This window comes from Macaca thibetana, chromosome 6, assembly GCF_024542745.1.
Source record: "Macaca thibetana thibetana isolate TM-01 chromosome 6, ASM2454274v1, whole genome shotgun sequence".
NCBI classification, from domain to species: domain Eukaryota; kingdom Metazoa; phylum Chordata; class Mammalia; order Primates; family Cercopithecidae; genus Macaca; species Macaca thibetana.
This window is the reverse complement of record NC_065583.1, coordinates 10550644-10563040: the sequence shown is the minus strand read 5'-3', so window position 1 is coordinate 10563040 and position 12397 is coordinate 10550644. Positions and strand designations below refer to the sequence as shown.

The following is a 12397-nucleotide window of genomic DNA, read 5'->3' as shown; positions in this document are numbered from 1 at the left end:
GTATCTCAGGAGGCTTAGCAAGTGAGGGGCTTGATCAGAAATAGCTAATAGATCGGAAGAATACATCAGTGTATCAACTGTGTCCATGACTTGGCAGAGATTATCTGAAAAATAGACATAGGGGATGAGGGAGTGGGCAGTAAGGGGTAAAGAAGCAGCTGGAAATACTTAAAATCTATAATGAGATAATTAAGACTAATTAGCTGGCCCTGTAGGCAGAAAGCCCATTAAGTCCAGATCCAGTTTTAATAACTTACCTGGTTTTGAGACTAGACAGTCCAGAGCACCCCAGGGAATGAAGTGTTTCATGGATGAGACTTTTAGGGTGGGATTCTTTGAAAATGGGTAGCTGTAGTCTGCAGTGGGCAGTGTATTTTTTTTTCTGGGAACTAAAATAAACACTCTGGTTCCCTAGGGGGACGAATTAAAGGCACCTCAGTTTTCTCATCTGTTAAATGAGAAAACTACATAGAAGAGTTATCATGTGGTTTTAATAAGAAAGATATACAAAAGGGCCTAGAGCAATTCCTATCACAAAGCAAGCTCTTAGAAAATATTAAGAAACGTTTGTTGAGTGCACTATTAGAAGAAGCATTGACTGCTGCTGGGACCTCAAAATGAGGCAAGTTTGGTGCTCTTAATGCCATCTACTCTGCCCTCAATATTTGGAGCTATTTTCCTGTGGAAGCGAGATCTGATGACACTTCCCAACACATACCAAAATATCCTGCCCTGCCTGAAGCCAGAAGTCATTTCAAAACTAGCTAGAACTCCTAGGCAATTTAGAGGGAAACTGAAATGAAAACCAAACTGTGGCCCAAGTTTCAGGGACCAGTTAAGCACATTTCTCCAAGTTTTACTGTAATATAACTTAGAAGTGGTATCTTAATGAAACATTGGGAAATAGCAGATGATCTGGGCCTAGACCTGCAAGTCACCAACTCTTATGAGATCGCCCATTGTTACTTGGTTTCGAATGGACTGTTTTCTTCGCCCTGTGCCTGTATCTCCTTGTTTATCTCTCCTCTTAATTTTCCTTAATTTGGACCAGAGCTTCATTATACCTACTTTCTTGCAAAAGTGTTGGATGTGATTCTTGGATGGAAATATAAAACATTCTAATTGAATCCTAGAAAAATAAATTAAATATGTCTTGTATATAAGCCATGCACATTGGAGTGATTAGAAAGGGGGAAAGAAATTGGGTGTCACATTAATTGGTATTAACTTTGAAATGCATTTTGGTTTCTAGTCAGTGATTTGCACTTTGTATGAATTTAATTAGATGCTATGTGCCCCAGGTTGTATTTCAGATGAAAATGGGGGATGGGGTGGTTGGCAATAAACCTGACCTTTACTGACTATATTGGTTTTCTGTTATTATTGCTGTAACAGATTACCACAAGGAAGTAGCTTAAACAATACTAATGTATTATTTTATAATCCTAGAGGTCAGATGTCCAAATGGGTCTCAGTGAGCTAAAATCAAGGTGTCAGCAGGGGTCTAAGGAAGAATCTGTTCTTTTGCCTTTTGCGGCTTCTGGAGACCACCTGCTTTCCTTGGCTCATGGCCTCCCTTTCTCCATCAGCGTCAGGCCGAATCCTTCCCATGCTGCCATCTTTGTGGTTCTCCGACTTCTGCTTCTCTTTTCCACTGTTAAGGACTCTTGTGATTACATTGGACCCACCTGGGTAATCCAGAATACTTTTCTGTTTTAAAGTCAGTTTATTAGCAACCTTAATTTCCCTTTATCATATAACCTAATATATTCACAGGTTCCAAGAATTAGAATGGATGTCTTTGAGAGGGTAATTATTCTGTATTCTACCTGCCATAGTGGTTTATCACAATTGCCAGTGTTTCACACAGTACTTATACAGTAAATCCTCAGTAACTGTTGGCTACCATCATTTACAGTTACCATATCATTTCTATTACTTCTCCTTGCCCACTTCCCCCAACTCCCCAGTAATCCAGCTGCTGTTTGCATTCAAATTTAAGGAAATGAGAAGTTTCACTGTTTTGTATACACTTCGGAGGGGGAGCAAACCCAGATTTTTGTTGTTGGTGTTATTGTTTTAGATTCATATGCCATAAAATTCACTTTTGTAAAGTACATAATTCACTGGTATTTAGTATATTCAGAATATTCATAAAATTGTGCAGCCATAACCATTATCTAATTCTGCAACATTTTCATCATCCCCAAGAAACCCTGTACCATTAAGTAATCGCTCCTCTTCTCCCCTCCCCCAAACCCTAGAAACCACTAATCTGTTTTCTGTCTCTATGGATTTGCCTATTCTGGGCATTAATATAAATGGAATCATACAATTTGTGGCCTCTGTATCTGGCCTCTTTCACTTAGCATATTTTCAAGGCGCATTCATGTTTTGACATGTATTAATACTTTGTTCCTTTTTATGGCTGAATAATATTCCATAGTGGATGTACCACATTTTGTTTAGCCACTCATCAGTTGATGAACATTTGAGTTTTTTTCTACCTTTGGTTATTATGAAATAATACAGCTGTGAGCATTTGCGTACAACTTTTTGTGTGGACATGTGTATTCAGTTTTCTTGGGTAAATACCTAGAAGTGAAATTGATGAGTCAACTGGCAACTCAAATTTTTTGAGTAACTGCCAAACTCTTTTCCACAGTGACTACACCATATTACATTGGTTGTACCATTTTACATTTCCACCGATGGAGGTTTTAAATTGTACAAAATAATAAATGAAATGTCCTACAAATAAAGTATCTGTCAGCCAACATACTTAAACAGTTACTCTTATATTTTAATGTGATGTCTCTGAAGGAAACAAAATGTTTAGAACTTACAAAATGAATAACTTTCTGTTTAAACATATTCTCAGAGGCACAGTGGAGGTGATTAGCTTTGGGTTTCACCTAAAAACTAAGAAATTTACAATTTTTATCTATGCATGACTGGGAACTTACAATGTTATGTTCACATTTACTTTTCCTGATGGCAATGAAAATATTAATCTATAAATTGGCACTTTACCTTCAAATCATATTGGTTTCTGGACCTTTGTCTTATTAAGAAAAAAACTAACAGCTTCAATTATTATTCATAAAATAATCATATATACATTTGGAACACTAAATATATGACTACGTACTTGAATGTGAAGTTGTAAGAGAGTGAGCTCATGTTTTCTCCTTTTGCATCAGAAATAGTAAATGATACCTGTATGGTAATACAGATTAGAAAAAGTCTTTAATAGTAATGTTGTATAAAGTTGTTTGCATGATATAAACAAAAATATCCAGTTCTCCAGCTTTGATGGCACAGCATATCACGTTGCAAGAGCAGGAACGGTGCTAACTAAAACAGTAAACATTTTTATAGTATAATGCACCAGTGTCTTATATTTGCCTACTTTAAACCCAAGTGATTGTCTAGGAATTCCATTTTCCTCACCAGAACTAAGCTGGCTGATCTTCACTCTCTTCTGACTTCATGCAGCTCCAAATTCAGGATTCTGTGACAATAACATTAGTCCCCATCTCTGATGTCTTCCACCTTACCAGAGACCTGGAAAAGCATGAGCTTGGGAGTAAAGCAGACGTGGTTGGGAATCCTGCCTGACATTACCGGCTGGAGGATGTTGGGCAGGCTACCTAATTCCTTTGAGTCTCTCTGTTCACATGTAAAACGAAGAAAATCATACAACTTCATGAGATTGTTCTGACCATTAATGACTTGCAACAGTACTTTGAAAACAGTAAGAGCCACATAAGTGTTTTTTAAGCAAATAAAGTACCAAATCCATTGCCTGCATAAGAACTCAAGGAATAACAGTGTTATTCAGTCACTCCACAAATATTTCTTGAGTGCCAGACCCCATTCAAGGCACTGGGGATCCTCTATGATGGAAATAGAACAAGTTCCTTCCCAAGGAACTTACATCCTAATACAGAGGATAAACAACAAATGAATAAATATGTCAATGAATAGCCAGTGTAGTAAGTCCCATAAGAAAAGTAAAGCAGGTTATGGGGTTGGAAAGTGATGTGGGGGGAGGGGAACTGTGGGTAGCACTTTAGATAGAGTGGTCAGGGAAGGCCTCTCTGAGGAAGTGAGAGTTAAGCAGAATTGCTGCTCACATTACTGCGTTTATAGTATTTGCTCCTTGACTTCTCCCTGCACATTTTGGTAGCTTGTCTCTTGTGCTCGTGGTATCCCTGTTTGCTTTAAAATTTGAATGGAGAAAGAGATGGAATCAGGAAGTTTTTTTTATCTGTAGCTCAGAATATTAAGTTAGGAGTTGAAATGTTAAAAGTCTGAATTTGTCTTTGTTCTGAATAAGCATCCTTACCTTGGAAAACTTTGTTCCCAAAGGAAGGGCACTGGGCTGGCAATCTTGCAGTTATACTTTTCTTGATTACCATAATCACCTCTCTAAGTCCATGTTAGACTCAAGACAACAATAGTGCTAATGGCTGTCACTTATTAAGTACCAGACACTGAGCAAGGTGGGGGGCGGGGGGGCGGTTACAGATGTTTTGTCATTTACTTAATTCTCATGGCTAACTTTATGAAGTAAATATTATGTCTCTTAATTACAGGTGAGCACACTAAGGCTTTGATGAGTGAAGTGACTTTACCCAAAACCAGACAGCTAATAGTAGCAGAGCCAGGATTCAAGCTTAGATAAAATTTTTTTCTTTTTTTTAAGAGATGAGATCTCACTGTGTTGCCCAGGTTGGTCTCAAAGTCCTGGACCCAAGGGGTCCTCCTACCCCAGCTCCCAAGTAGGCAGGATTATAAGCATTCACCAGTGCTCCAGCTAAGCTTAGATAAACTTTGTGATTTCAAAGCATCCATTCTTTAGAGCACCGTCATCTGCCTGCAGTGATAATTTCCACTGTTCTCATTAATAATTCCATGTTTAGAAAATACTTTATCTTAGAAGAGTAAGATTACATGGCTTAAGTATAATGTACATATATTTTATGTATTTAGGATTTGATAATGTATATTTCAATTATTTATTGTATTATTCTATGTCAGGTGTTAAGAAAATAAAGACGTTCTAAAATTCACCTTTATTGAGAAATTACTTTTTATCTAAACACAGTATTTCCCTAATAATGCCAGGCTCTATTCTGTGCTAATACTATAATACTAGTACCACCATTACTATTTATTGAGCGTCTTCTATTTTCCATATATTATAACATTTAATCTTCACAGTGACCCTCGAAGATAAGTATTTTTATACTTATTTTATAGATTAAGAAACTGAGACTCAGAGTAATTAGTAAAATATCCGAAGTTAAATAATATACGGTGGAGTCAGACACCTGGGCCTGTTTACTGCAGAGCTCTACATCATTCTCCTTCACTGAGAAACACAAAGGTACAGTCTCAGCGCTGTAGAAGCTAATCTGAAGATACTATCAGCGTAAGCTAGTAGAGCTGATAATTCACATGTATACTTTATAAATTTTATCTCATTTAGTTCCCACAGTAACCCTGATCAAATGGTAGTTGTGGTATAATGTAGGTAGTATTGTTATTGCTATTATTAGATATGCGCTTAAATATCTGCAATTCAAGGCAGACTGGTACGATGGTTAAGAGCCAGGCAAAATGCTATGGGAATCCAAAGGGAGAAGGGAGATAACTTGATTGGGAGTTAGGAAAGCTTAGCTTAGACATTGGGAAAGATATTATTTCACCTAGGCCTTGAAAAATAACATCTGTATGGGTCTGTGTTGTCACCAGTTAACAGAGAAGAGGAGTCACTTGGTCGCATAGCCAGTTGACAGAGAAGAGATTCTAATTTGGTCTGCCTTACTCTTCACTCAGGACACTGACCTTCGTTTAGAACAGCACACCAGTAAAGATTAGTTAGCCTTTTGGCATCTGTTTGTAACAAAGCTAAGTCCCCGATTCTGTTGTACTCCTGAAACAATGTGAAATTGAAGGAAAGAGATAAATCACAGAAGATCAGAGTCAGCCAGATCAGCCATTCCTTAAGAGTCAAAGGATCTTGATCCTGCCAGGACCTCCGTTTCTTTGTCTGAACGACGACTATAGGCCAGTGTTTTTCAAACATTCACAGGCATCTGAATCATCTGGAGGGCCTATTAAAACAAAATTGCTGGGACCCACCCCCAGAGTTTCTGATTAAGTGGATTGGGATGGAACCTGGGCATTTACATCTAACAAGTTCACAAGTGATGTCGATGCTGCTAGGTCAAGGACCAAACTTTGAGGACCTTCTCTGAGAGCTCATTTCCTCTCTCATACTCTATTTAAAAACTCTACTAATAGCGTAGAAATTAGGCGGTCTGAACCATGTCGTTCCACCTCCAACTAAGTATTCCACCTTAAGCAAGACACTTAATCTTTCTCTGCCTGTTTCTTAAGTAGAGTGCAGCTCATAGCTCCCTGTGACTTAGGACGAATGAGTGGATTCAATCTCTCATTTAAAAGAAACCCCTTTTGAAAAAGGATACTATATAAATTATCAATTGTGCATATCCACGTGTGAAGTGAAGATTCTGCTTTGACAGAATCCTTGAGGAAACTTCAGTCTACCTTTAAAGTAAAAAGTTAATAGGAATTGTCTCTTTTCCCGCTTCTCTGTTTAAAAAAAAAAAAAAAAAAAAAAAAAGGAAGCTTAGTGTAAGAAGAAATGTACCCATGAAGAATGTATTTAAAATCCAAATGACCCATAAGGACCCCATCCTTTTTGGCAGATAAAAGTTTCCCTGCCATTTATTTAATAAATTAATTAAAAAGAACATAAATAAAAGAGAATAATAACTTAGAGCTATCTGGGCACCTGAGTCTATGAGCCTTTAGGGCCTTGGCACCCAAAGAGAAGGGGAAAAAAACACTGCATCTCTGAGGCTTTGAAAGTGGCCTTCCTTGAGGCATTAGAGAAGCTCTAGGGGCCCTAGGAGCTAAAGGACTGAGATGCCTGGGGCATGAGTCTGTTAGATCCCCTAAAGAACCAGGGGAAAAAAATGACTGGTAAGTAATTCTGCTATTTCATTTGGTGCAAAAGAGAAGGCAAAACACCAGAATATTCAGTGAGCAAAAGTACAAAATGTGGCATGGATGTGAATGCAGGCTGACCCCTTCTCGGGAATATTTCTAAGCCTAAATGAAGCACTCAATGCTGAGGACAATGTACAATTCTATGCATTTTAAACCATAGTGACCCTTTTGTTTCTCTGATAGGCGAAGATGAGGATGAATTTGAGAATTTCATGCTACCTCTTACAGTTGCTTTTGAAACAGTATTACAAATATTCAACAACAACTTTAAACAAGAAGACGTAAAGGTAGGTTTGTTTCCAAATATGAGGAATGACAGCTTTGTTTTTTCTAGGATATCTAGATCCAGAAAAGGGCTTTGCATATCTGTGTGTGTCTTTGCCTCCTCAGACCTGCTTTCCCAATTGCATGTCTTTAATTTTTACTTTTATTTAAGCATTTTTCTAGTTTCTTATACAAATGAACTTTGAGGTCAGCAAATAGTTTTGGACAGTCAGTTCATGATTAGATGACATAGATTTGTCTCCTCTGGCAGTTACTATCTTTAATAGGATATTTCTTGTGGGTACACCACTTTAAACACCCCTATTCCCTCATCTGTCCTGCACTGTTATGTTTCAACATATCTATATAGAGGAATGCACAAACATACACATACTAAAACACTATGTCTCTAAATTTTTTTTAAACAAGAATTTATATAAATCAAGACTTTATTAAATGGCTAGGCATATATGTATAAATAGGAACTGGTCTTGAAGTATTGCATTCTTAAACGGAACAAAGTGATTAGGATAACTGATAGCTAAATAAGGTTTTTATGTGCCTGTGGGAGCCATATTAGGATTGATTTGACAAGTCAGTTCAGCTGTGGCAACAGTCATAATATCTAAGACAACATTATGTTTTATTAGTAAAATCCTTAAGTGTAGCAAGCTGTCTATGACAAAACAGCCCCATATTTTAAGGTGGGGGATGGGAAGCACAAGCTCTGCTAAATAGAAATAGTATCTTCTGAAATTACAATGTATCAGGGCAATATTAAATAAATTGACAATGATTATTATCTTTAACAGACTAATAAATGCACTCCAGAGAATGTAGACACCTTTGTTGGTGATAATTGAGTCATATATTTCATAGTTATTTGAAATATGTTAGAAATATTAACCATCTTTTGCATAACATCTCTTCACAAAAAAAAAAAAAAGAACTAGCAGTAAGAAGCCAAATAGAAAAATGATGGCCTTTGATAATTATCTTTACGTAATTCTTCTACCAAAAAATAATCAGCCAAATGCTATACCTCCTAATTTAAAAGAATTTTTGAAATTAATGTTTATCAGCATGCTATAGTTACAGAATTTTAAAACCAAAAAAAGGATCTTACAGATTCTCTTTGTGTTTATACTCTTCCTGAAATTCGTCAGCAGAGTTTCCACTCAGGTTAGCTGTATCTTTTAGATGTCTTCCAAATATTTTCAGTGACCAACAAAATCTTTGCAGCTTTTAGGTTGCTATTTCTGCCCTTTATCAAAAAGAAGCAGAGAAGTTGAAAAACATCATCTTTATAAAAATTACATCTGTCTCATCTGAAGATTTCATTATATTCCAAGACCATTTTGTTGTAATCCCATCTAGTTTGATAGAAACCATCTTCCTAGAGTCATTTTTAATGGAGTTCCAGTGATATATCCCTAAACCAGCAAGTTCTTAACGACCCTGGAAAGTGACTGCTTGATTACACTTTAACGGTATTTGCAAATAAAATCACAAGTAATTAAAGGGAAATCTCCAGGCTTTTGAGCAAGTTTGATGCATGATAACTGCCTGATTCAGCTTCATCTAGAGTAATGCTGTGTAGGCAACAGCTACTGAGATCAATAGCAACGTAATGATAGTGGCAGAATTAAGTGAGTAACCTGAGAACTCTGCCTCAGAATGCATGCAGCTGCCACGAACCAAGGCCACACAGTGCACTCCGTGCTTCCGTCCTAAATGTTCATCAAAAGACGCCCTGCAGGAAAATGGAGTTAGATGCTCTTTATTGCTGATCGTGTCTCTTGCCACATTTATCAGGGAAATTGGATTAGCAGTTGGCAGCTGCAGGTAGACAAGATTCTGCAGTGATTAAATATGCAGCTTGGCTGCATTTGTTGTGACAGACCTTTAGTAAATTCTACTGTAAGCACCATCTGTCTAATTTGTATAAAGAAAACTTGGTGCTTTAAGCTACTGATAAAAAACTAAATCTGTTGCTTTATCATAAACAAAACTTTTGCACTAAATGCTTTTAAATGTAATTTATTAGGTTAAGGCTATTTTTCTATCATGATGAATAAATAATACGTGCAAAAGTGCTTTCAGGTACTTCATTCTGCAAGTACTAGAGATAAAAACATTTCTGTTTTGTTCTTCAATAAAGTATTTAGTATTCCAATCCACAGGAGGTGATGCTGTTAAAATATCTCTATGAAAATGCCGCAGGACTGCCAAATTCATTTAATTTGCAACTCTTACCAGGATTCTCTAACTCCCTATTTATAGATATTTTCAAATGCAGATTTCAGGATAAACTTAAACATTAAGGACGTGTGTTGCCAAATTGAAATATAGTTGTGAGGGGAGGAAATGCAGCAAAAGTCTTGAATTTGTAGCTTTATTTTCTTACTTACTCTTAACAAAATTAAAGAAAACATTGAAATTTTGTCTTGGGTTTTTCTCTTCAAAGTAAAGGGGAAGAGGAAAAAATACTCTGACAAATCCTAGCTTTAGAGTATTCTTTCAAAACATATGTTTCCCCCTATAATTGTGTCCATGGTAAAATATAGTCCAGTACTCCCCTGACTCATGCATCGTTTTTGATTTGGTCATGACATCATCAGTTTCAAGGAAAATGAATGAAAACTTCTCAGAGAAAGAGGAGCAGTTAAATAGGAACCTGCTATCTTTAGTCCTTTCGTAAAAACTCCACAATGTTAAATTATTTAAAATCCTTGATTTTCAGCATGCGCACATTAAAAGTTTTCGCACTAAGTGCCAAATGTTGCAAACAGCACTTTAACAGAATGATTTTGCTTTGATCCCTGTAGCAGTTCCTGAATAATTTATCACAGGTTATTGCCTTAATTCTGGAGAGGGATAGAGCAATAAAGGCAGATGAAAACACTCCAGTTGAAACACCTTGGGGCCTGCTCATTCCTCTGACACGGCTCTTTTGTTGGAACTATTTAGAGGTTATTAAGATGTGTCTTCAGAATTAAGAGTATGCTATAAGGATGAAGACAGCCATCTTAATTCTAAAGACAAAGCACAATGACCCTTCACCTTCTTTTTCTTTGTTGTTATTATATAGTAGAATTATGAGGATAATATTATAGCTGCCCCCAGTAGTGCCACTACAGTAAAGGGTCTGTCAGACTTTCCATTAGAAACCCTGTTTTGGGGGTCAGGGTGGAAGGAGCCTCGTTTCAGCTGTTTCCCAGCCCATTCGTCTCACACTTGGCACACAGACAACTGTTCACCATGCAGCGGACTGAAGAACTCAGCAGTTACTCCCTAACTATCCAAAAAGGAATCCATACGGTTAGATCCCCAGACATATCCCACTCCCCAAAACAGCCTCACTAAAAATACAAGAGCCTCTCATTCTTCAGATCAATCTTGTGTTGACCAACTGTAAGAGAAAGGCAACTTTTAAAATAAAACTCTTTGCACTATTTTAAATGAGATGGTAAACTGCAGTTCCTCCGTTCCTCAAATTCAATAAGATCACCTCTCACTCTCAAATTACTTAGTAGGCTGGTTGAACTCTTAGTTAACAGCTTTTCTTTTTAGTATCAGGGCTGGATATGTTTTGGCTATTAAGAAAACACTCTTTAGTGTTGTTTGTGTATCCACGTAGATTATTACAATATGATCTGCTGCTTTGAGATAAAATATATTGTTTGAGCATAAGAAAGCTATTTCTTATTAACACTGAATTTTTCTGTTCAGCTGAATTCATTTAGAACATTATTATATGCTTCCTCTGTAGTAACATTTTCTAGAATGATACATAGATATAATTTCATAGCCACATTTTGCCACTTAAAAAAAAAAAAAAGTCCATAGATTGGAGTCCTATAGACCACTTCTATTAATTTGACATCATTTAAGGCATGAAAAAATTGTGATAAAAGTTAATCTTTTTGTATAACGAGGATAGTCTAAAATATTTCAAGAGCCCCTTATACTAGACACAAAGAAAGTAAAACTCATGGTTCTTGTTGACTAATTTAGATTTAAATGGTAGATATCTCATGTGTATGTGGAAGCTTAAAATTTTTTGAAGCATACCCTGAAACTTGTAAGTGTACCTAATAAAAATAGAACAAAAAGCCTACTTTAGTAGAAAGATTGCAAAGCCAAAGAGTCAGAATAGAAAAGTTTGAAGAAGGCTTCTTAGAAGATGTATTTTGTTCTGGAGGCTGCCAGGAATGTGAAAAGCTGAGAAAGAGAGGAACAGACTCCAGGTGGTGGAAAAAGGCTATATAAAAAGTCAAAATATTTAAAAACAAATGGCAGGTTACATGAGGGAGCTACAAGGAGGCCAGCTGGTTGTAGAAAAACAAGAACTGGTGAGAGTATGAGGAAAAAAAGGAGTAAGTCATTTAATAGAGCAGAAACAAAAATTCAGAGTTTTCAAGACTCAGAAATTCAGATAACCATCATTCTGTGAACTGTTAGTATAGAAACTGAATATTCCTATAAATAACATCCAGTTATATTGAGTCACCTCTTAGGCAGAAAGAAAGGAGAGGATGAGAAATCCTAGATACTTCAGAGAGTTAAACTATTATTTGCTACTTTGAAATTAAATTAATTAAATCAGCCATTAAGATGAGGGTCAGGATTCACTGTTTGCTTAATAATAATTTGAACTCCTTCCTAAAGAGGTTTTCATTTATTACCAAAGTGTGAGTAAAGAGAAAATCTGGTAGAAAAAAAAGTTCAGAGACCATTTTCTAGCTGAGTATTTGCAATGAAACAGTATCTTTAGAAGTCACAGTTGTATATCTCAATTATCCCACCCCCTTGTTTTGTAATTATGTTTATTTGTGCTCTTTGTTCCAACATTCTAGCATCTGTTCATGGGTTTTCTTTTTCTCTTCCCAAGCATCAACCTAAGGACAGCTTAATTAAGAGTCCAGAGTACAAGTCCGATCTCTTCTCTTCAAGAGTCAAGTTTTTGGTTTTTTTCTCTAAAACTAAATATTTATGAAACATTTACTGTGTATCAGGCTCTGCTAGGCATTTTCACATGAATTTACCACATTTATTTGTCACAGCGCTTCTGTGAGAAATGCAT

General features: G+C 36.5%; 1 protein-coding gene across 1 annotated transcript in view; it reads left to right on the top strand.

Moving 5' to 3' along the window:
- The window catches only part of RANBP17 (RAN binding protein 17), a 431565-nt gene that overhangs the window by 323414 nt on the left and 95754 nt on the right, over positions 1–12397 (top strand). The window contains exon 19 of the mRNA XM_050794341.1: positions 7231–7334. Coding sequence (XP_050650298.1) covers positions 7231–7334 — 104 coding nt within the window. The remainder of the gene's footprint in view (positions 1–7230; positions 7335–12397) is intronic.